Genomic DNA, 22,883 nt, shown 5'->3' with positions numbered 1-22,883 from the left:
CCCCGATTACCTGTAAGTACATCATGACTGGAAGACAACTGATGAGCTAGACGGCTGGGAACAAATACGTCAACAGGGTTGATAACTCCGATTTTTTGAAAGCGAGACCGAGAATGCCAGGGTATTGAACCATAGTCCGGAGCAAGGCCGTAGGATGGTCATCCTCAAAGTAAGCATAGCCGATATCGCCATTCGTCGGATCGATACCGGCGAGCTTTGCCTTCTTGGAGATGGACAAAAGCCGGGCATAGCAAGACTAAAAATAAGGCCCTGTATCAGCTAATGTCAAACGGGCAGTTGTTGATCTTCTCGCCGGATATATCCTGGACCATGACGGCCGTGATCCCAATTGTATTAGCAACAGCGTCGTGGTCTTCCACCTGGGCGAAGAATCCGAGCGACTCGATTTCGGCCGTGACTCTGCCTTCATCCATCGCCTGCTTGCTAGCGGCCTCCTTAGGTTTGAAATCGGCGTTGATCCTGGCGTAAATGTTAAGGGAATGTGCGACCGGCTAGGCTTGCAATAGCATCTCCGAGCCGTACTTCTCCCAGCCTACAGCCGACAACCCAAACTACCTACATGTACTTTCCCCAATCGCCAGGATCCCAGCCCGCACTCTTGTAGAGATTGGCGATGTTGGGCGATGAAAACTAAACAATGGACTTCTTTTTGAACACAAGAGCCGTAGTCCTACCGTACAATGCCTTGCGTTCTTGAATGAAAGGAAGAACCTGGGAGGGAGGGTTTTTGGCAGTAAAAGAGCAGGAGATAACTAGGTAGTCTGAGGCAGGGGAGAGCTACATGTAAGCAGTGGGTGAACTGGAAACTACGCATCTCTACCTACGTTCGCATTCTAGAACGAGGGAAGTACTAGCATAGCGCTAGGTAGGTAGCTCGTCTATCTTGGAAGACAGCTCAGCAGCCAACTCATTCGGCTTCATGCCCACCAACCTGATCCGTATCACTACAAGGACCAGGTCTCCCTTTGACGGAGTGCTGGCTGACTGCAGAGAGCCGTAAAGCATCACTCGGTCGCAACCAACCGGCTTCTTCAGTACAGCGGCAATATATGAACGATAAACATTTTGGAGGTTGTGGATAGGTTTCAGGGCGGGAAGGTGGAAGTGGGATTGCTACCCGGAGCTCTCCCAAATATCTGTGCTTGAAGGCCCGGGAGGGAGAGAGCTGCCGAACTAGCAGACGAAGCCAGGGCGAAGGATTTCGAGGACCTCATTACCAACGAGTACGACACACGGAATCTTACGAAGGAGGGATGCGTTTGCGGCTCAGAGACCCGTTGGTTGTTCCTGTTTCCGGAAGTGATTACTTATTGTTTACGTTGGGAGAACGGCATGGTTAGATGACTCATGGGGCCAAATCGTTTCCGCCGCCATCCATTCCATGCCCGGTCACGGTTGACTTGTAGGATGCAGAGGCCGGCGTGGTTGGAAGTTCGGATCAAACCGAGTGAGTAAAATCACATGGTTGTGAGCCAAGCAGGGCGACGGCCCGGTCAAGGTCCACCACACCGGATTTCAGCTCGCTTACTGTTGAAGCGGGATGACCGGACGGGGAGTTGCCCGGTGGCGGCGATGCCGCATCTGTGGCGAGGGATGCAGCTAAGGATGAACGCTACGGAAATACCTCATGCGCTGTTGGTTTCGCCCATGCCCGAGCCGCAGAGTTACACCATGTTTTTCATGGATGTCGGTCCGAAACGGGCAGCGCCGCCAAGTTGCTCGCTAACAAGGTTGCAACGGAGACCTCGAGGGAGGGATGGGAAGCTGCCCACCTGCCCCACCTCAGCACAATCTGTGATGCAAAGCAATTGGGAAAGAACACCCCACCTTGGCGAGGGGCTCAACCATTTTTATTGTCGCTCATGCCACCACAACACGAGAAGCTCCCTTCCCTTCCACATCTCCCCATTGACTCAAAACACTTCAAAAATTCCCTCGGACGATCATCTGTCCCGGACAACACGTAAGACCTCCTAGTCAACAACAAATCTCTTTATCACTCCCAGGTAAGCAACGAAAAGCCTCCCCCACGGACCCCGCACCTGCTTCATCCCGCCTGTATCGGACCTGCGCAACCAAACAGAGAATCCCATCTTGCTTGCTTCCTGCCCGGTTCCGGACTCCCCTGGGACCCGAGCATTTAAAAAGCTTTTCCCATCCCCAATTTCATCCAATCTCGCTACTCCTTCTGTCATCCATTGAGCTCTGCAACATTTCACACTTACCCCGCGATCGAGCTACCCCTCCAAAAGAACAGCAGCTCACTTACCACCGCGGCACAGAGAAAATGGCTATCAAGGTCGGCATCAACGGCTTCGGCCGCATTGGCCGTATCGTCTTCCGCAACGCCGTCGAGCACGATGATGTCGAGATCGTTGCCGTCAACGACCCCTTCATTGAGCCCAAGTACGCTGTAAGTTGCCCATCGTCACGCCATGGTCCCGAGACGCGTCCCTCCGAAGCTGACCGGAGCTAACCGCAACCGCCTTGCAGGAGTACATGCTCAAGTATGACTCGACCCACGGCGTCTTCAACGGCACCATCGCCGTCGAGGGCAGCGACCTCGTTGTCAACGGCAAGAAGGTCAAGTTCTACACCGAGCGTGACCCCGCCGCCATCCCCTGGAAGGAGACTGGTGCCGAGTACATCGTCGAGTCGACCGGTGTGTTCACTACCACCGAGAAGGCCGGCGCCCATCTCAAGGGTGGCGCCAAGCGCGTCATCATCTCGGCCCCCTCGGCCGATGCCCCCATGTACGTGATGGGCGTCAACGAGAAGACCTACGACGGCAGCGCCCAGGTCATCTCCAACGCCTCGTGCACCACCAACTGCCTGGCTCCCCTCGCCAAGGTTGTCAACGACAAGTTCGGCATCGTTGAGGGTCTCATGACCACCGTTCACTCCTACACTGCCACCCAGAAGACCGTCGACGGCCCCTCGGCCAAGGACTGGCGCGGTGGCCGTGGCGCTGCTCAGAACATCATCCCCAGCAGCACCGGTGCCGCCAAGGCTGTCGGCAAGGTCATCCCTGAGCTCAACGGCAAGCTCACCGGCATGTCCTTCCGTGTCCCCACCTCCAACGTCTCGGTCGTCGACCTCACCTGCCGCCTCCAGAAGGAGGCCAGCTACGACGAGATCAAGGCCGCTCTCAAGGAGGCCTCTGAGGGTTCCCTCAAGGGTGAGTTTGCTTTCGAATGCACTCTACAAGATAACGTCTACTAATAACTGCTCTAGGCATTCTCGGCTACACTGAGGACGAGATCGTCTCCAGCGATCTCAACGGCAACCCCAACTCTTCCATCTTCGACGCCAAGGCCGGTATCTCGCTCAACAAGAACTTCGTCAAGCTTGTCAGCTGGTACGACAACGAGTGGGGTTACTCCCGCCGTGTCCTGGACCTCCTGGCCTACGTCGCCAAGGTCGATGCTAGCAAGTAACTCAACCGCACTGCGCGGTTGTAGTGGAGGACTGGTAATCAATGCGTTAGCCGGCTAGTAAAATCAAGAAATTCCCAACAGCCAAGTTCGTTGCCTGTGCTCGCTTTGTTTTGTGATCGACACGCTCTCAAATCTGATGATGTCAGGAGCGGCTCCTGCAGAAATCCCTTGCCACCCTCCCCGGCCATGCAGGCTCCTTGTTGGACGGTCTAGAACGCAACGCAGATCAACCCCTCCCCATGATTACTGCGGTAGACTTGGGAGGTAATTCGCCATCTGGCTAAATGTACATTGTCTACCTCTCTGTCCATGGTCGATATTACCCATGTCCTGCCCTCGTACAAATTACCTATTGCATAGATATAAACAACTCCCTGACGGTTGGCCGACTGGCGACGGCGGACTGATGAATGGACTCACTGTCTATCTGGGTGACTGTTGCCATCGTAGATCCAGTGAAGGAAAAAGCTCATTTGATATAATAGAAAGAGAAAAAAAAAAAAAAAGAACGCAAAGGAAATAACGGCCCGCCTCGCTTGTATGCGTGATGCCACCCTACTACCCGCTCCGTCTCTGTATGCCGCTCCTTCTTCCTCCTCCAATCTTCCCTAAGTGAACCAGCGAGCAAAGGTTGGTAGTCAGGCTAGGCCAAGCCAGTCAGTCGGCCTCTTCCTCGGTACAGTACATCCCACCCCATCCCACACACTAGTAATAGTCGGTTCTTGTCCTCTTGCCCCACCAGCCAGGCCAGGCGCCTCAGAGAATGACTTGCCACAGAATCCCACACTTTGTTTCGGTTCTTCGATTTTTCGGTTTTGCTTCCCTCCATCCACATTGATGTGATCAGTTCCGGTCTGGGCAGGTATGTATGTATGTTTGTTGTATGACCCGATAGGCCAGCCCTGCCTGACTCGACCGAAGCCAACCGGAGCAAGCTCACGTAGCCCGCCCGCCCAAAGCCAAAGGCAAAGCCAAAGCTAAAGCCAATCCCGAAACCAAACCCCAGAACCAAAGCCCAAAGCCTAGATAGGCCCCCCAAAAACCAGAAGAGAAGAATAAAAACCGCTAGCCGGCCGGCCAACCAGGCTAAAACGCCGCGCCGCCCAGCCCTTCCCCAGCGATATTCTTCAGGCTGCGCTCGCTCAGGTCACTCTTGAGCTCGAAGCCCTTACTCTCGCGCTCAAGCTTGTCCCACACGCGCAGGCTCTTGCGCAGCTTCTCCTGCTTGGCGCGCAGCTCCTCGCGGAGCCGCTCCTCCTCCTCGCGCATGCGCCGGTGGTGCGGATCCAGCTCCACCGGCAGCGCCATCGGGTCGATCTTACCCCCCGGGATTATGGGCGGCATCGTGTTGAGCAGGTTCTGCGCCAGTGTCGGCCGCGCGTGGCTGTGGCTTGCGATGCCGCCGCCGCCGCCGCCGGAGGATGGGCCTGTGGGTGGGTTGAAGGGTTTGGAGGTCAGGGAAGGGGAGCCCGAGGCGGATGAGGTGGATTGGGCTCTGGGACCGGTCGGGATGCCGCTGTTGGGTCCGCCGGGGGTGACGGTAGGTGAGCCGGTTTGGGTGCTGCCCGAGATGGAATGACGCGCTGGGCCGGCGGGCCAGGCACCCCTACTGCCTCCGCGGCCGGTGAAGCTGGCTCCTCGGGACGGCGGAACATAACCGCGAGGGCCGGAAGGGGGAGCCGTGGGGCTGGCGGCGCCATGACGGGACGGTGTGGGGCCTGGGGGAAGATGACGGGGGGATGGTGCGGCTTGCGGTGTTGCTGGGGCGGTGAAGTTCCTCGCTGCCGCAGGCCCTGTAGGCGGCGCCCTAAGAGCCGCGGGCCCTCTGGGGGGAGACTTCACCGGAGTCGAATGGGCATCTCCCGCGTGGGGTTTTGGGGTGGGCTGGCTGGCTAGAGGTGGTTGTGAGGATTGAGGAGGCGGCGGCGGTGGCTTTGGGGTGTCACGAACCGGCGGGAGTGCCGTAGTAGGCGTCGGCGCGTTCGATATGTGAGACCGCGCAGCCGGCGACTGCGGTACGGACCGGTCGTCTCGGCGAACAGACGTGGGCCTAGGCGAGGACCTGCCCGACACAGACCGCGACGGCAGTGCAGAAGAGTGCATGGAGTCTCGAAGCGGCGGCGGTGACGGGCGCCGATACGATGGCCCCACGTAGCGGTCATCACGATCTCGTCGATCCGGGGTTCGAGAGCGGGGGCGATACATGCCACCTCCGCGTGGCCCGGGAGGCGGCGAGCGTCGAGGTGGTGACCGGTCCCGACGGATCAGCGGCCTATCCCTCTCGAACGGCGACCGTGACCTGCGCCTGATGTCTCTCATCTCAAAGTCCCGGCGCATGGGTGACCTGGGCCGCTCATCTCGATCATCCCTCCGGTCGTCTCTCCGGTCGTCTCTCCGGTCATCCCTCCGGTCGTCCCTTCGGTCGTCCCTCCTGTCGTCTCTTCTATCAAGGCCTCGATCGTCCCGGCGCGGCGAGATGAACCGGGGAGGTGTGCGTCTGATAGGACTCCGTCGTGGTGAAAGGCGGCGAATGGGGCTTCGGACCCTGCTCCGGCTGCGGCGCCAGCTTTCGCCGCCGCCCCGCTCTCTGGACCGTTCTCGCCTGAAGCGGTCTACGCTGCGCGACCGGCGACGGGGAGACCTGCCAGGTACGTAACTGTCGCTGGCCACTGGCGGGGTCCGGGGCCGATCCCTCAACGGGCTTCGCGCGCGGGGTGGCGGTGATCGATCACGGTTGAATGGTCGGTAGGATTCTCCGGCCCCGTAGCGCCGGACTTCTCCATCCTCATACCTACTGGGGTGGGGATTAGTGACCGGGTAAGGACCAAGGTGAGAAGACGAATTCGAATCATAAGAAATAGGGCCTTCCGAATCGCGCGCTAGACTAGGCCTAGGTCGAATGGCAATAGAGTTCGCGCCTGTAAGCGCGAGAGAAATGGGAGGGCCGCGGAGACGAAGTTCCGCCTCACGTCTCTGCCGCCGACGGCGTTGTAAGGAGGAAGTCATTTCCTCAAAAGAGCCATCCAGCTGGTCGAGGCTGATACATCCGTCGTCGGTGATGAGAGCGGCATGTTGTTCGCATTCAAAACCGTGCTGGCTGGTTTCGGAAGCAAGCTGGTTCGGCTGTCGCTCGCAATTGCTCATTTTGCGCTCGATCGAGGAAGTGGCGTTTATTATTTTCCTGGGTCGGAAAGTTCGTCGAAATTTTGTGGAAGTGGCAACAGCAGCTGATTAGAAACACTTGGGTTTGCATCTCTTGTCTTCCTGGCGCTGGGAGCTTTTGGCATTCATCCGAGCTTTTTCTGGTTGAGACTCAGATGCACGGCAGGAGCCTGCACAGACCAAAAAGCGTATCGGCCCAGCAGACTGTTTTGGCCGATTTCTGAGAACCATGGTTGATTTCGTCATGACCGAACCTCTTCTTCAATGTGATGCCCGAAGCACTTAGTTATGCTTTGTCTCGGGCTTAAGAGACTCATGCTATCGCTGGGGCTACCGAAAGGTTGGCCGGCAAACTGGCGATGCAAGGTTTCAGCAGCTGTGAAGACCATCTAAGCGAATAAGCGCAAATTGAGCACTTGTTTGAGACTCCTGGTTCTGGTCGACTGTGGGTGTCGAATGAGTAACCCCCAATCTATCAGATTCAGCGGGCGTCAAAAAAGCCGGGTGCTGTGGCGGAGGCGATGACAGGCTGCCCTTGTGTAGACCTGTCGAAGCGAGCTTTTCCGTTCGGGCTGGTAATCGACCCAGGACCCGCGCGGTTTGGGAGTTCTGCTCCGAGAGCGCCGCCTGCTTCGTTTCGTTTTCCGCTGACGGTTATTCCAGAGAAAGCGGAGGGCGGTCGGGGAAACGTAGACGTCCGCCAGAAAGGCCAACCCTACAAGATCCAGCCTTTCACGGTGTAAAGACTGGATGGGGATACCCAACACGGCGGCGAGCTGGGTATCGGAGAGGATATCGAGGCATAAGGACCGTAGCGACCCAGCCACCTCTTCATACACCCGGGGTTGGCGCGCTCCTCCTCGCGGATGATGTCCCCCCATCGCTTCACATAATCCGCCTTTGCCTTCTCGTCCAGGCCTGACTCGTCGAACCGTGGCCCAAAGATCGCCAAGTTGGTTTCCATCTTGTTGCAGGGAATCCGTCCAGCCATGGGCAGGAGCTTAAACGGCAACGGGGGCGCTCTACTCCAACTGTAGAAGGGCGTGGGTTTTGGGTGTCGGGAGATTTGAACGGGGAAGCTCGAGAGAAAAGGGGTGAAAAATGCAATCGGGAGTGTCGAGCAAGGGCATCCGAAGCAGAATGGACCGTGGGGTACGCCCTATCGAAGCAGGACGGTCGATGCGTGCGGTGGTGACATAATTGCCGTCGGCTGTTCGGTCTGTGACGTCGCGCGATCGTGGTCGAACTAGGTAGTCGTCCGGTGTTGCGGTTCGCCCCACGATATCCATTTCCAACACGATCCTTCTCCCACTCCCCCCCTCCTTCCTCTCCCCTTCCACATTCCCCTCCCACAACTTCGAACGATCCATGATGAAGCCATGATGAAGCCAAGGTGTAAAACGAGACAGCAAATGAGATGTTACTTACTTTCGACCTCGGTCCATGATCTCTGCCTTGGTGCTCGAGCAATCCGTTTGATAAGAACTCGGAATCGGCGCTGTGAACAATGAACGTACAAATTTAAAGTTGTTGGACGAGGCTGAGAAAGAGCTGCTGAAGATTCCCAAAAGTTCAAGTACCGGACCCACTAATACTGAATCCCGTGCAGACGCGCGCGCGAGTCAGCAAGGGATCCTTTTCGGCACGACAGGCGGGTTAGGGTTGGCGGTCACGAATTGCTCTGTCCGAACGATCACCCAACTCAACAATAAGTTCATGCCCAAGGGAGGTATTTAATTCGCAGACATGGTACGGGCACTCCGGTTCTACTAGTGAGCAACATGTTGATTTCGCTATGTTCATATACGACCATGTACACACACACAGATACACCCCTTGGAAAGCAGAAGCAACGAAAATACCCCTAGTCCAGCCCATCCGCCATGTATAGTTCCCATCATATCCCCCCTCTCCAAACCCATATTACTACGCGGTACATAGTACACGCACATGGCCCACAAGCATCCAACCCACCAACCCCCTCCCCCGGCAAGCACGCACCCAAAATACCTCAACCCCGAGCTCCCCTCACCTCTCACCTCCCACTGCCCCCGGCAACACCACCACCCCCCTCCTCCTCCGACTCCCCCACCTCACCGTCACCAGTATCACCCATCCTCTCCAACACAAACTGCTGCACATCGGCAAAGTGCTCGGCCATCATCGGGGTGAGGCCGTTAACCTGGGGCGCGGATGACATTCCCGAAGCGGCGCTTCATGACCTTGCGGGTCAGGTCCGGGTCTGGACCAACAGGCGTGGTCGTTGGGCGACATAGACCTGCGAGTGCTCCTTGTACCACGACGACAGGTCGCTGTCGACGTCGGATTTGACGGGTCGCAAGCTGCCCGTTGACAAAGTTGGACGACGCCCCGCTACGCGGGATTTGAACGGTCCACTGTGAAGGGGAGAGGGGGGTTAGTGACTTTAACTGAGTCAGGGGGTGGCGATGGGAGGGGGGGGGAGGTTTTGGGGAGAGGAAGAAGAGGAATGGGGGAGAGGAGAGATGGATTGGCGGGAAGAGGAGAGGGGATGGGGGTACGGCGTACGTCTGTTGATGAGTAGAACTTTGATTCCTAGGTAGGCGTTGCCGACGCCCATGAGAAAGATATCTTCGACCGTATCGTGAGAGCTGTAGGTAGTTGTCCGCAGATGTAACACATCAGTTCCTGCACTTGAGCCTGGATCGTGCGCTCGTCGGCGCGCGCGGTGAAGGCATCCGTATCCTGGTAGCAATCATTATTAGCATGAGCGCATTCAGAGGTTGTTGCAGGGGACTCATACCTCCGGATGTGTAATGTAGTGCGGCACATTGACGTCGATAATTCCGAATCCTTGCTGAACGGCCCAATCGATATAGCGCGTGACTCCGTCCGTCTAGCATTGTTAGCTGAGGTTGACCACTAACAGTAGAAAGACAGGTGTGCTTACTACCCATGCGTTATGAGGCTCCAGGGTGTTATCTAGAGGGTGGGGTTGTGCGTGAAGCTCAGGCCTAGGAGCAATTGTCAGTGAAGCTATACATAGCAGACCAAGAATGCCCCAGCAAGGCAGCAACTTACGGGTCATGAACGATGACCAAGATCCTGCGAGAGGTCTGAATCCCCCTAGTGATTAGTACCTGGTTCTCAAAAGACTTAAAAAGGATATCTCGCTGGATGTACAACGGTATTATCCCATATTTTTCCGACAGGACCTGGCGCTGGGCCCTCCGTACCACGTCGTGCAAGCGCGATGACCCTTGCGTCTGCATCTCTTGAACGTCGACGACGCCTGCGCGCATGCACTCCCAGTACGGCGCCTGGTAGGCTTGGACCTTAGCCAGCACCTTGGCGGCCTCGCGGCTGATCATGGGAACCTCCATCTTCGGGGGCGGCTCGCCCATGAGCGTCTGGGCAACGGCCAGCGCCGACTTGGAGATGGCCTCGAGATCGTAACCGCCTTCGAGGCACACGGCCACCTTGCCGCCTGCGAGCGACATGAGCATGTGCGTCATGTGGGCGTAGCAGTCCGGGGACACGAAGCAGGCGCCCAGTTCGTCGCCGGCGGCGGCGTCGAAGCCGGCCGAGATGATGACGAGGTCGGGATTGAACTCGTGGGCGATAGGCATAACGACCTTCTGGAACGCTGCCATATATTCGCCATCGCCCATCCCTTGATCGTGCCATCCGATGTTGACGTTCTTACCCAGGCCAGGGCCGGCGCCGCAGTGCTCGAGTCCGCCGTCGGGCGTCATCGGGTTGTCGGGTTTTCCGGGGTAGAACTCGCCGCCCCGGTAGACGTGGAGAGAGATGTAGAGTATGTTTGGGTCGTCGTAAAAAAGATTCTGGATGCCGTTGCCGTGATGGACGTCCCAGTCGAGGATCAGGATCTTGCGGCAGAGATCGGGAAAATCAGCCTGGCAGATTTTAGCGGCGATGGGAACGTTGTTGAAGAGGCAAAAGCCCATGGGCGCATCGAATTCTGCGTGATGGCCCGGCGGCCGAATGACGGCGAAGGCATTCTTCACGGTACCGGCAACGACGCTCTTGCATGTCTCGATCGCGCCGCCGGCCGATATTAACGAGGCCTCGTAGGTCATGCTGCCGACGTATAGCGAGTCTCTGCCCTGGTCCATCCGGGTAGAGAGCTCGCGTAGCTCCTGTGTCGACTTCCGCGACAGACCCTCGACCCACAAGAAATGTCCTGGGTGGTGAACAGAGCAGATCTCCTCTTTGGTCGCTTCCCTTGCCGGGATCCGCCACATGTACTTGGTTGGCTCGTTCTGGATAATGTGCACCAGGTCGGCGTCGGAGCCAGTGAACACCAAGCCAGCCTTCTTGAAGGTTTTCATGATGTATTCTATCCGCGAGGGGTCCTCGGGATGATGGGGATTGGGCCCAAAGTCAGCGTTTGCGTGCAGCTTCATGCGGTCATCGTAGCAGCACCCTGTCGGGAGCAGGCCACGCCGCCGCAAACGTTCCGGATAAGCAGTTGGGTCGGACTCCTGGTCCTCATCCTGTGCGGTTCCGTTGGCACTCTGGCCATTTGTAGTCTCTAATAACGAGCTCTCTCCTGTCGTGGTTGGATCTAGAAACCCGTTGGCAGCCGAAGGGCCAGTGGCCATACGGTAATCCTCACCGTCCATGACAACGTCATCATCGTTGTCATCCATCCTAGGCTCGCTGCCTGGGAGAAAGTGTTTCTGAGGTGCAGTCGTTTGGATGTTTTCTTTAAGAGCAGTTAGTAAGGTCTGACTGAAGATGCTGAAAGAGCAGAGAACGAGACGTTGTTGTAGGCACCTACGTGGCATAGAAGGCAGAGTCTCGACAGATAAAGTCTACCCAAGGTGTTTGTTGGACTGGTTCCAAGGCCAGTCCTACAAAAGGTGTGAGTAAACTTAAGTAATGCCCAGGGCAAGTAAAAGGAGCGACAAGAACGAGGTTAAGATGCCGACCAGATAGGTCTGTGGAAAATGAGTTAGAATATTGAGGGAAGGTCAAGATAATGTATGGAAGATGGATGATGAGCGTGCAAATATTTCTCGGGGGTGCCTTAAGGCGAAATGGTGCCTTGAGGTGGAAGGGTGCCTTGAGGTGGAAGGGTGCAGTGTAGCCTGTGCAGTGGAGCAGGTAGGGATGGAGAGAGAGAAGAGAAGAAAGAAAACATGTCAATGCTCAGAATGGATGGATCTTCCATGTGATGCATTTGGGACTTGCACACCTCTCCGGTTGTCTGCGCGCTCTCGTCCCGGCTCGCGCACATGCAGATGCACGAAACAGATGGTATATTATTACAGCAGTTAAAAGGGCATCTACTTACCAAAAGAGCGGCGGCTTTTATCAATTATGGTGGTTGCGTAAGGCTGCAGTGAATTAGAGGTAGGCAAGTAAGTGGTCGGTCACCGAACTGATTTGGGTTGATGTTTAGGGAGCGCGTGGCTGGGTGAATGGGAAGCAGCCGCCACCCCCACTACAAAATAGTCCAAACGCCCGATCCTAGCGCCTTGTTTCCCAACACCCCCCTGTGGCAATTAAAATGGAGAGGAAAATCATTGGGAAATCGAGAGAAAGAGCAAGCTACCAGTGCACCTTTGTATTGGGCAATTCTTTTATCATTTTACTGCATTTCAAGTCGAAAGCCGGCTCTAATGTACCAACTTGTCCCGTCGTGGGATCCGGGTCTGCTGCCCGTCTGGAAGACTTCCTAAGCTCCCAAGGTATCTTCTTCCTGGGTTCTGGAGGAGAGCTAGCCTGGCAATAAAGGACCCCGAGATCAATGACTTTTTGGTGGAATGCAAATCAAAGAAGAAAACAATTTATGGCCATCCAGGGCTGTCTATATCCGGTCTAGCACAAGCACTCAAGGGTGCGAGGGTGGGAGCTTCAAGACCATACACAGCACCCAGCACCTAACCTTGTTCAACACATCCAAAATGACACCATCGGGCTTGGACCCCTGTCTCCTATCGTCTAACAGCAAAGACAGGTATTCTCGGCTCTTACAGGTTCGGTTCCAACCTGCCACGCCGAGTGATCCGAGAGAGTCCGGGGTAGTTGGCATCCCCTACGCCAGCATCACCATCGTGCACAGCACGCCACATTTCCAGTAGGGGGTGCTTGTAATCGAGTATCCCCCCGTGAGGCTCTGGAAACAGACCCTGGGAAAAGGGCCCAAGGTGCGGCAAGCCGCGTTCTCGAAACACGTGCATAGTGGCTTCCCCAAAGGTTGCAAGGCTCTCCTCGATCCTGGGCCAGGTCATTTCGTCAACAACTGTGATATTGTGGTGGTAGGAGGGGATAGGTTAGGTTTGGTATGCACGTACTGTGGGTGTCGGAACCTAACAAAATCGATGACGCTTGACTTGGTGGCATACCTGTGCCGATAGACAAGTAGGTGAAGGACATCGTCAGGGAGCAACTTCATCATGGTGTTGATGATATCACTGTTAACTCGATCATCACCCCACCCAAGACGGGCTCCTGCCTCCTTTGGTAGGAACTTGTCCTTTGGAGCACCACTCAGGTCAGTATTCCGACCTTCCTTGCTGAAGAAATAGGAAGTCCTTTTCTCACTTACTTCAAGTCCCATAATGGCATTAACCGAAGGGCACACTCTCCCGCCGACGGCTTGACAAACTGTCTCCCTATTCAGCAACATCAGTCCCATGCGCTCTTAAATCATGGCGTCGAGGAAAGGCTGGGCGGCAGAAATTAGAAACCGTAATCCAACATACCCACATATCATAAGCCTCATGCAACCTCGCCGAAGAAAACTGCCGCATAAACGCCCGCCTCGCATCGCCAACTATTCTCCACCGCGCACGTCGCATGGCCATGGAAAACCCGCGCAAACTTCCACCACAGATACAGCGCCCTGCGCAGCCGGGCGAGCTCACGGGGCTGGAGGGCACCGGCTGGACATGGGCATGCTGGCGAAGCGGAGGCGCGGGAACTCGGCCTCCCAGCGCCTGACGACGCGGCAGAAGCCCAGCAGCGGGTGCAGGCCGTCGTCGAGCGTGTCCGAAACCATCAGCAGGCGGGCGCAGGTCATGCCCGACGGCACGTCCGCGTCGAATACGGTCTCGAAGAACTCCTGGACCGGGTGGAAGTCGCGCTCGATGATGCCGGGCAGGATCCGGTACCAGTGCAGGTCGGTGATGGACCGCAGGCGTTGGCTGGTGGCGCGGATGCTGTCGAAGGTGTCGAAGTCGGTATAGGAGATTATCTCGATCAGCGTCTCGACCGGTAAGGAGTCCAGGAGGATGGGTGAGGCCGCAGATGGCTGGCTAGCAGCATCCTGCTGGATGGCCTCGGCAGGTGACATGATGGGATCCTCGCTAAGCGTTGACTAAAGTGGTGTTAGAACGGCGCCCTGAACTGAAGACCGAGATGTCTTAAGGCCTCCCTACCAGTCTCAAAGGATAACAAAAGCTGATCCACCACCAACGTCAAAAGTGATGCCTGGACGGCTCTTTCGCCAGCAGCCCCTAAACAACCACTCGGTTTGTTCACGTCGGACACGTGAAACCAAACCAAACCAAACCACACCTAATAAGTAAAGAAAAGGCCAAACAGCAACAACAAACACGAGAGTTCCTACTCCCGCCCTGTCAACTGCCAGACCACAATATCCCCAATCCCCTATTCCCTATCAACCCCGACGTTGGGGCTATCAAAAGAGAGGGTAGTGAAGCTGCATTCGCAGCAGGCGGCGCATCGCCGGTTGGGAGTAGCCATGATGGTTGTGGTGGCGTGTTCCACGTCTCGGGACCGCATTGGAGCCATTGCCATCAACAATGATGGCAGCTAATTGTGCGTCGATGGTCACTTGATGGCTAAAGCATGAGCTGGGCGGCTGCTTGTTGACACGAGATGGCAGGGTGATGATGGGTGATGTCGCGATGTTGCATTCACAGGCGTGTCACCCTGGTCCGTTACCCCGGGCCGGAGTTCCGAGTCAGTTGAAGGTCCGTGCCTTGATGCAATCTACAGGGGTCAAGGACGAACATGTTGGTTAAACTTTCCCAGCACCGAAGATTCCCAATGTGTACACCATAACGCCGTACGAAGTATGCTCGATAGCAACAACTTTTGTCGAACGGAAACAAAAGCTATTGCGCCGAATGGAGGCCAAAATGTGCCGGTGCGCTGAAACAAATCCCTATATTACCACACACAATGTTCGGTGATCTGTCTCCCCAGAGAACGCCATCCTAGAATCCATTCCCAGCTTTAAGCAAAAAGCTCTCGGGTATCTAATCCGCTCCGATCCTTCTTCCCGCCGTCTTCCAGACCCAGACCCCTCCTTCGCGCCAGCGTATCCCGCTGCTGCTCTGTCCGCGCGTTATGCCTTCCCCGCCTTCGCCTTTCGCCAGGTCGGACCGGACTTTGGTTTGGCGAGATGAAAACGCTTGTTTCTCGTACATGATTCGGCCCACCAACACGCGCCCTCCCTGGATAATGATTGGGCGTGAGCACGAACCGCGAGCCCGATCTCAACGAGGCATGACGTCTGTGTCGTTGTCGCCGCCCTTGGTCTTGCGCCCCTTTGCTCTTTCACCTCCTCCTCCTCGCCGTCTTCGCCCCTTGACCTTCTCGACCTCCCGAACCTCGTAGTTGCGGACCCAAATCTTGCCATCGGCCACCGTAAACCCCATAACGTGGTCAATGAAGGGCTTGGACTTGCGCGCGCCCTGCGGAACGCCAAAGATGTGTAGGAAAATCTCCTTAATGACGCGGAGATGCGGTTCTGTCTCGAAGGCGCCGTCGAACGAGAGAATTGGTCGTGAGCCCTTGAGGCAGTTTCCTGTGAAGTGGAGTTCCTCCATTGTGTGCACTTAATGCTGGTCAGTAGCTGTTTTCCCCGAGTGCGCCATGCTCAAAAGGTCCAACTCACTGTTTTGGGCGTGGAACTTCACCGTCGGGCCATTGGGGACCTTGCTAAGCCACATGTACAGATCCTTTCCCTTCCTCGCCTCGAAGAAAAGTACGTTGTTGCAGTTGTAAAGTTCCGCCAGCTCGTTGAGTTGGTATAGCTTGGACTTGGAATCGAACTTGACGTCTTTCCGGCCGTGAGGAAGCATCGCTGCCAGGTCATTGAGAAGATGGCGATGCCTATTCAATTGAGTCAGTCATAGCTCCCCGCAATGCCCAATTACCCGCCCGTACCTGTAGGTAACGCCTCTTGACGAAAGGATAAGCACTCTCTGCTTGTTTTTCCTCTCAATAACGGTGCCATTGCTGTCGGTGTCCTTGTCGGTCTTGGAGGCGCTTTTTGACAGCGACTTGTATACTGCCGCCATCTTGTCGATGTGTTCCCCTAAAAACGGACCGGCGAGCGCAGCTAGTTGGCCTTCAAAGCAACACCTATTGAGTCGAAGGATTGGTAGTTAGAGACGACAGCGTGGATGCACACGGCAGGACGGTTGGAATAGATGTTCTTGGCGGGGCCGCGATGCAAGGCAATCGACGAAAAAAAAGTTGAGCTGCCAGCCGCGCCCCACTCGCCGATAAGCCTTATCGTTCCCGATCCACCGGTTCAAAGCGCAGCCTGAAACGGGAGAGAGAGCGTCGAGGACAATGGTACGGACTCTGACATCGAGGACGGCTCATTTCACACGGCTGCATCCCTATAAGAAGATTCATGTGCTTATGTCCAAGTATGAGATTTTGACGGTAACCACGATAACGTGTAGATAACTAGGTAGTCTGCAAGATGGGATGTGAGGGAAGAAGAATTCCAAGCCCATTGGGTGTCGTTCTGTCTCTTCCATCTTCTGCCCCTCGCGCTCCTCGACACCCCGCTAAGAGGGGTGGCTATGACCTCGGCTCGACCTTTAGTGCCTACGCATTTAAGAACAGTGTATTGCCTCAAGTCCATTCAACTAAATGCCCCGTAATCCGTGCGTCGAGGATGGTTAGAAAACCACCGCGAAATCCCAACAGCAAGCACAGGGTAAAGCACCACGAACAAAAAAAAAGAACAAAACTAGAATAACCCCTCAAGTATTCACCACCCCCAACGTCCCAAAGGTGCAGCAGATCCGTGTCCCCCATGGCCATAAGAATTTCCCCAGTTCGTATCAGACATAAGTGACGCCATGCAATCGTGCCGGACCCGGGTATTAACAGCAGCCCTTCGACTCCTCCTTTGACCCCTCCTGGCTCAGCGAGATGTTATTGCCTTCCCTTGGGTCAAACTTCTTTCCAACGTCTGCGCCTTCCTCCGCGAGGCTCTTGCTCGACACAATCTGGTAAATGGCTGTGCGGCGCAAAGCGTTAGCTGCGATGGGACAGATAGAGAAAATGTGACAGCGGGATCATACAAGTCAGAATGTTCTGGAAAGCGAGGTCGACATTCGTGGCCTCGAGGGCCGATGTCTCGATAAAGGACAGCCCGTTCTCGCCTGAAACAAATCGTCAGCTTCTTTGTCCTCTGGTCACCCACACCACGGCCACCCCCCCCCCCCCCCCCCCAATGGGGCAACAACATACTGGGAAAATTCTTGCCGTCCTCTGTCGGGACGGCTCTCAGGGGCCGCTGATCGGTCTTGTTGCCCACGAGCATGATGACGATATTGCTGTCGGCATGGCCTTGCAGCTCCTTCAGCCACCGGGTCACGTTCTCGAACGAGAGGCTCTTGCTGATGTCGTAGACGAGTAGCGCACCGACAGCACCCCGGTAGTAGGCAGACGTAATGGCGCGGTATCGTTCCTGGCCGGCTGTGTCCCAAATCTGCGCCCTGATCGTCTTGTTGTCGATCTGGATGGACCTCGTGGCGAACTCGACACCGATGGTCGACTTCGAGTCTAGGTTGAACTCATTGCGCGTGAATCGGCTAAGCAAGTTGGATTTTCCGACACCCGAGTCTCCGATGAGGACCACTAGTTAAAATCAAAAACCGAATCGTCAGTCGAACGTTTACGCGACGGTGGATGGGGGGGAGGCGCATAGGGTTGGGTCGGCTAGGCACCTTTGAATAGGAACTATCCAAGCATCTCGGGTCAGCGCAAGGCACGCGCACGCAAAACATGAGGGGTGAGGTGGGAAGCGGTGGCTTACATCGTATTCGTCGTTCGCCATAGTTGCGGTGGATATTATGCACGAAATGAGGTCGGATAGTCCCGCGAAATGGTGATGTGTTTGTGCTTTGTGCAGCCTGGTTGATGTCGAGGAGAGTCAGGAGGATGGTCGGTGCGGCTCAGAGGTGGGTCGTTGGTTCAGGGTGTGCTGCAGCTGACGACGAGTGGTGGCGGTGCCAGGGTCTTAATTAGTGACTTTGTCCGAGAGACAAGGGTTGGGTATGGCGACCGGGGCCAAAAGGAGAAAGAAAGCCAACGGAAGAAATCAATCATTTTCTAAGAGCAACTGGACGTCCAGGCTCGGCCACGCCCCCAAACAAATTTCCACCCCCTATCTTTCCAGATTGATTTTCTGTGTAATCTGTAAGTCTTTGAGAGAGGACATCGTAAACAGAGTAGTTATATCACGTGCATCCTGTCGTGTCTAAGAGGCACTAGCTACCCCAGCCCATGCCCAGGTAATAACGAGGTAATCATCCGTTAGGTACGCCGTACAACTGTGGATATTCCTCCACGACCGTCCCGGTTGTTCGTGATACAGTCGATCATTTCCACAGAAACACGTGGCTGCAGCCGGCACAAAAATTAGTGTGATGTGTTCATTTCTTCGATTCCAGTGCAAGTCGTGGATTCCGTTCTTTTCTGTTTTCCAGTGGCTTCCAAATTTCAGGGTTGTTGGCGAGCTATCATTCAATACGGGTTGCTGATTGGCCCCGACCCTTTCTTTCACAAACCGACGAAGCGTCTCAAAACTTTGTTGATGTGCTCCTTCTTGGGCGACTGTCACCCAAGATCAAACCAGCATTAGGCCAAATTTCAGGTTGCCTGAAACTGAGCGCATCCGCCAACTGTCCCATCAAAGTCAACCACGGCGATGTAGGTAAACTTTATATGGCTCCGCGTTAATACCTGATTGGGACTCATTATTTATTTCTCTTTGTTCCCCTTCTCGCGCGTTGTGACCGCTCCTGCCAACAATCAACCTACCCCTCGCAACACCACAGTCACAAACACAAAATTACCTGGGACTGGACAATACCTATTCTTCCCAGTAATTTGAGTTTGTTTTCAACAGAAACTGGCACATGCACGGGACTGAAGCTTACTCCAAGCAGCACCTTACAATCGTTAATTGATTGACTCTCGAGTCCGAGTCGCGACTCCCGATGTTGTTCGCCCACTAAGGTACCGCTCAAAAACAAACATTCGACACCAAGCAGCCCCGGAATGGTAGAGGCACGGGGCTTCCAGTCCATCCACCGTTGATTCGTTTGTTGGCCGGCTAGTTTGGGTCCGTTGTTGTCAACAAAAAATCAATCAACCTCAAACGGAGTGTTCAGATATCAACCTCGCCGACCGTGCCACGCCTTGAGGCTCGACTCGCCATGTCCAAGATCGACCCTAGGGCCTCATTTGGGCCCGACTCTCCTCATGACGATGAGAGCGATGACGACATTTCAGTTACATCCACAGTAACGGGGCATGACCCCGACCAGGAATTCGGCGTGGAGAATATCCTAGCCCAGCGCCTATTCGAGGATGGCAACATGTACTACCTCGTAGAATGGACAGACTTTCCATTATGGGAGAGCACTTGGGAACCAGAATCCAATATCGGCGCCGATCTTAAAGCCATTTGGGAAGAGGACAAGGCCAAGCATGCCACCGGCGAGCTGAAACCCTTCGATGTTCGTAGGTTTGAGGACGCGCAGAAACAGGCGAAGAGTGAGAAAATGGCGCGTCACCGCCGCCGAAATCGAAAGCGACAAAGGTTGGGCTTGAAACTCACAGAACCGTTCGACAAGGATTCCAGCGACGAGGAAGCCGTGGAGGAGGCCGGGATCGAGGCTATACTCCCAGAACCTGCGCAAGCAGCGCGGCCTCAAAGTCAGCAGAAGAATACAAAAGAGGTCTCTAGCTCTGGGGTTGCGGTTACCCCTGCTCCAACACCGGTTGTTGGTAGTTTTCAGCTGCCGAACGAGGTCAAGCGGACCAGGGGCACGGCTCAGGAACTACCAACAGAATCGTCCTCGGCTATAAGCACCAAGAGAAAACAAACTGCACCCCCATCTCCGCAAAACACAGGTTACCAGGGGACCGCCAGGCCCACGAGAAAAGTTCCTGCAGATGCAGTGCCGAAATCAAAAACGAGGCCGACAATTTCCATACCAACATCAGCCAGGCCAATTACTTCCAACACCCGTAGGACTCTGACGGCTAAGAAAAGCACAACACAGCCAACGGGCAATATCTTTACGAGTGGCAAAACTAGGAAACCCCGGCCCAGTCTTAAGGATACGATGTCTGATCCAACGAGAGAGCCGAAGTTGTTTGCCAAACATCGCCAGGTTAGACAGGTATGTTATATTTAATATGATATGTTATTTCAGACATACCTTGTGATCACCTTACGTTGGTGCTCTTTGTACGCTCCAAGCAGCAACTCGCCCATCAAACCTTTCTTTTCAAAGTGAAATCATGGTTGAGATATAGTGACACCACTGACCTTGGATACAGGCCTACCTGAGGGGCCGCGACAAGGAAGACATTGCTCCTGATGTTTCACAACTTGATCTGCTCGACCTCCGCAGCAAACAAACTATCAGCAGACAGAACTCAGGGGGCTCAGTCTTGAGCCCTACTCAGGTACTTTCTCCACAGCAGGAAACTCCCTCGCCATTAGAACCTCCACAAACACGGATGTCTGCTCTGATCAGCCCAAGGTCGACTCTCGCAGACTCGGGAGCGCCACGGCCGAAGAAAAAACGAAAGTCTGTACGGTTTCTGGACGATGATGAAGACCAATCTGTTATTGTTCAAGAACCGGAACAGATGGATATTGATGGCCCTACCATCCGAGAATCTCCGCAAACATTCCATCCTCCTCCTGGCCGGCAAAGACTCAGCCCGGACCTGGGCTGTTGGACGCCGCCGATTCAAAGCAACCAGAGCTCGGACAAAGAGTTGGTGCTCGGCCAGTCTTCAGTAAACGTCACCTTCAATGGCCTCCCTCGAGAACCAATGGACCAGCGACCATGGCTTTCGGATTTCTTGGCGAAAAAGTCCCTTGAATTCAAGCATACTTGCTTTTCAGAGACGGCCGCGGCCAGGATGAGCGGCCTGGTGCAAGAGCAACTTGCTAGCGGGACAATTGTGTCGAAAGAGAATGAACGTTCTCTGGGGCGGATGTCAGAAAACTTAACGGCTGGCTTGCTGGCCCTTTATTATGGCCAACCAGAGTACAATGTCTTGATTTACCCGACGAAATGCGACGAGTGGAAAGCAATTCTTCCTGGCTTACAACCCGCGAGCCCATCTGAGGAAACCCTAGGATACTTCATATTCGCCTCCTCAGGAAACCTCGGGCTTGTGTTGCCGCCAACGGCCCCTCCCCCGGCTTCTCGAGTGGGTCTTGGGGACTCAGAGATAAAGTCCGAATACAAGGGCGATGTCTCGGCACGAGCGGTGTTGATCAAGCGGCTTTTTAATTTCGATTACGAGAAACTTCTTCCGAGAGCGCTGCTCCAGAGACCACCTCACGAGCATGCCTTTTTCCTAGCGATCCCAGGGTCCCAGAGGGAAATCGGACAAGCACTTTACCACTGGCTACGCAGCAAGAACCCCGAATGCCAGGTCTATACGAGCCACGACGCAGGAAGCTGGGATATCTTTAGATCCCGAGCCGAAAGCATTCCCGGCGTGCTAATCATCCACGAGATGCTGGCATGGAGCTTGCGCCGGTTTCCGAATCTCTCGCGATATCTCATCACGAGAAATGACGAGTATTGGTGTATCTCCGAGCCGGTCCACAATCCGCCCCTCTACCCGTCCATTGCGATACCTGACTATCCAACGCCCTCCGAGGGTATACAGCTTGCACGCCTGTTCCCGTACCGCACAGCCATCTTGATCACGCCAAGCTTCCTGGTGTCCGAACCCCGGCGCTCACTCGAATTTTTCAACTGGTTCTCGCAATGGACCGGGAGGTTGTACTACCGCCTCGTCACCGCCTACAATATCCACGAGTACCTCTCAGAGTTGGCTGACGAGAGGTACCTGGCTCGGAAGGAGCTGCTGAACTCTCCGAGCGATATGCAGTTCGACGTCGAGGCAAATCTCCATGGACTGAGCCGAGAGGACTGCAGCTGCCGGCGCGAGGTAGCTAGTTTGGCTGCTGGACTGCACTGTGAGCGGATGATACAGGCGGGGCCGTTTGCCCATGATGAAGACAACAGTCCCGTCGTCTATGCCGACTCATCGATCGATCCGAATGATGAACAGAGTCTAGTCAACTGGTTTGGTTGGTGGGCCACACTGCGAGCTGACCAGTTCCGCAAGTTCCACGTTATCGGGTCGAGCCAGACAATCAAGATGCCTGGGTGCAAGAGAGGCGAGCGGCGGGTTCGCATACCGAAGTACTCAAAAGTCACGTTCAATGAACCCGATGCGGTTTTGGAAGTCATCCAAGAAAGGAACGACCAAGTTGAGGCGTCAGGAGTCGATACAGATAGACATGACGGCAGCGTGCAGACCGTTCGCCCCGCCCGGGGCGAACATGGTTTTAACCAGGGGCGTTGGGCGTTCCGAAGCAACCTCATCAAAGTGGAGGACACGGCCTGCTTTGCTGCTTATCTCAACAGTCTAACTTCTTTGAACGGCAGCAAAGCACAATGGGGCCTGTACAAGTTTCCTGTCTCTTGGCTAGACTTGGAAATGGCGGGGTATTTCGGCGACCACAGCTCCAGGTGGCGTAGAATTTCGGAGTGGTTCAAGTTTACCTTTCCCTTTGCAGGTTGTCAAGGGGACGGCGGACCTTCCAAACCGCTCTTCGGTTACAATACCTACGCCGGCATCTTCTATGCCCCATCGACAAGGAATGGGACCCACCTGACACCGAGCCTCCATTGCTACCGTAGGAACGCCACCCCTGGATCTCTATTACACGGCCGGTCAACCCGCATAGTAAGACCATACAGAAGGTGCGAATTTATGATCTAGGACCAAATTGCGAGGAATCTCTAACGCTATTGACAGATCCCAGCTGAAAAAGACCTCATCTCTAAACAGCTCCAGCAAATCCAATATGTCAATATCCACGGCGAAGAAAAGAAATTCGGTACATGGCTTGAAAAAGTCTGGTTCGGCGGCTGGGACTGACCGTCCGAGAGCGACTCCCCCTAAGCGATCGACGTGACGATGCTC

General features: G+C 55.2%; 8 protein-coding genes across 8 annotated transcripts in view; 2 read left to right on the top strand and 6 right to left on the bottom strand.

Annotated features, from left to right (window-relative positions):
- Positions 1 to 275: 275 nt before the first annotated feature.
- Positions 276 to 1,694, bottom strand: CHGG_07981 (uncharacterized protein; the record flags this gene model as incomplete). Its single annotated transcript, XM_001225636.1, has 5 exons — positions 276 to 480; positions 846 to 854; positions 1,266 to 1,308; positions 1,550 to 1,602; positions 1,690 to 1,694. 5 exons carry the CDS (start codon positions 1,692 to 1,694, stop codon positions 276 to 278), a joined length of 315 nt encoding a protein of 104 aa, XP_001225637.1.
- Positions 1,695 to 2,308: 614 nt separating this feature from the next.
- Positions 2,309 to 3,458, top strand: CHGG_07980 (glyceraldehyde-3-phosphate dehydrogenase; the record flags this gene model as incomplete). Its single annotated transcript, XM_001225635.1, has 3 exons — positions 2,309 to 2,434; positions 2,515 to 3,199; positions 3,256 to 3,458. The coding sequence occupies 3 exons, from the start codon at positions 2,309 to 2,311 to the stop codon at positions 3,456 to 3,458; spliced, it is 1,014 nt and encodes a 337-aa protein (XP_001225636.1).
- A 1,086-nt stretch (positions 3,459 to 4,544) lies between these two features.
- CHGG_07979 (uncharacterized protein) lies at positions 4,545 to 6,602 on the bottom strand (the record flags this gene model as incomplete). Its single annotated transcript, XM_001225634.1, has 1 exon — positions 4,545 to 6,602. The coding sequence occupies one exon, from the start codon at positions 6,600 to 6,602 to the stop codon at positions 4,545 to 4,547; it is 2,058 nt and encodes a 685-aa protein (XP_001225635.1).
- Positions 6,603 to 6,989: 387 nt separating this feature from the next.
- Positions 6,990 to 11,862, bottom strand: CHGG_07978 (uncharacterized protein; the record flags this gene model as incomplete). The annotated part of the gene is made up of 11 exons (XM_001225633.1): positions 6,990 to 7,247; positions 7,381 to 7,651; positions 8,049 to 8,118; positions 8,446 to 8,546; positions 8,660 to 8,833; positions 9,238 to 9,344; positions 9,403 to 9,495; positions 9,550 to 9,613; positions 9,681 to 11,399; positions 11,460 to 11,476; positions 11,821 to 11,862. 11 exons carry the CDS (start codon positions 11,860 to 11,862, stop codon positions 6,990 to 6,992), a joined length of 2,916 nt encoding a protein of 971 aa, XP_001225634.1.
- Positions 11,863 to 12,598: 736 nt separating this feature from the next.
- CHGG_07977 (uncharacterized protein) lies at positions 12,599 to 13,923 on the bottom strand (the record flags this gene model as incomplete). The annotated part of the gene is made up of 5 exons (XM_001225632.1): positions 12,599 to 12,870; positions 12,974 to 13,017; positions 13,177 to 13,235; positions 13,334 to 13,451; positions 13,520 to 13,923. 5 exons carry the CDS (start codon positions 13,921 to 13,923, stop codon positions 12,599 to 12,601), a joined length of 897 nt encoding a protein of 298 aa, XP_001225633.1.
- A 1,171-nt stretch (positions 13,924 to 15,094) lies between these two features.
- On the bottom strand, positions 15,095 to 15,901 carry CHGG_07976 (ribosome biogenesis protein BRX1; the record flags this gene model as incomplete). Its single annotated transcript, XM_001225631.1, has 3 exons — positions 15,095 to 15,435; positions 15,496 to 15,713; positions 15,768 to 15,901. The coding sequence occupies 3 exons, from the start codon at positions 15,899 to 15,901 to the stop codon at positions 15,095 to 15,097; spliced, it is 693 nt and encodes a 230-aa protein (XP_001225632.1).
- Positions 15,902 to 16,723: 822 nt separating this feature from the next.
- CHGG_07975 (uncharacterized protein) lies at positions 16,724 to 17,682 on the bottom strand (the record flags this gene model as incomplete). The annotated part of the gene is made up of 3 exons (XM_001225630.1): positions 16,724 to 16,881; positions 17,094 to 17,418; positions 17,662 to 17,682. 3 exons carry the CDS (start codon positions 17,680 to 17,682, stop codon positions 16,724 to 16,726), a joined length of 504 nt encoding a protein of 167 aa, XP_001225631.1.
- A 1,384-nt stretch (positions 17,683 to 19,066) lies between these two features.
- The window catches only part of CHGG_07974 (uncharacterized protein), a gene marked incomplete at both ends in the record, with an annotated part of 4,624 nt that continues 807 nt past the window's right edge, over positions 19,067 to 22,883 (top strand). The window contains 3 exons of the mRNA XM_001225629.1: positions 19,067 to 20,038; positions 20,199 to 22,643; positions 22,749 to 22,797. Coding sequence (XP_001225630.1) covers positions 19,067 to 20,038; positions 20,199 to 22,643; positions 22,749 to 22,797 — 3,466 coding nt within the window. The remainder of the gene's footprint in view (positions 20,039 to 20,198; positions 22,644 to 22,748; positions 22,798 to 22,883) is intronic.

Source organism: Chaetomium globosum, genomic scaffold (genome assembly GCF_000143365.1).
Source record: "Chaetomium globosum CBS 148.51 scaffold_5 genomic scaffold, whole genome shotgun sequence".
Lineage (NCBI taxonomy): Eukaryota > Fungi > Ascomycota > Sordariomycetes > Sordariales > Chaetomiaceae > Chaetomium > Chaetomium globosum.
This window is presented reverse-complemented; position numbering and strand designations above follow the sequence as displayed.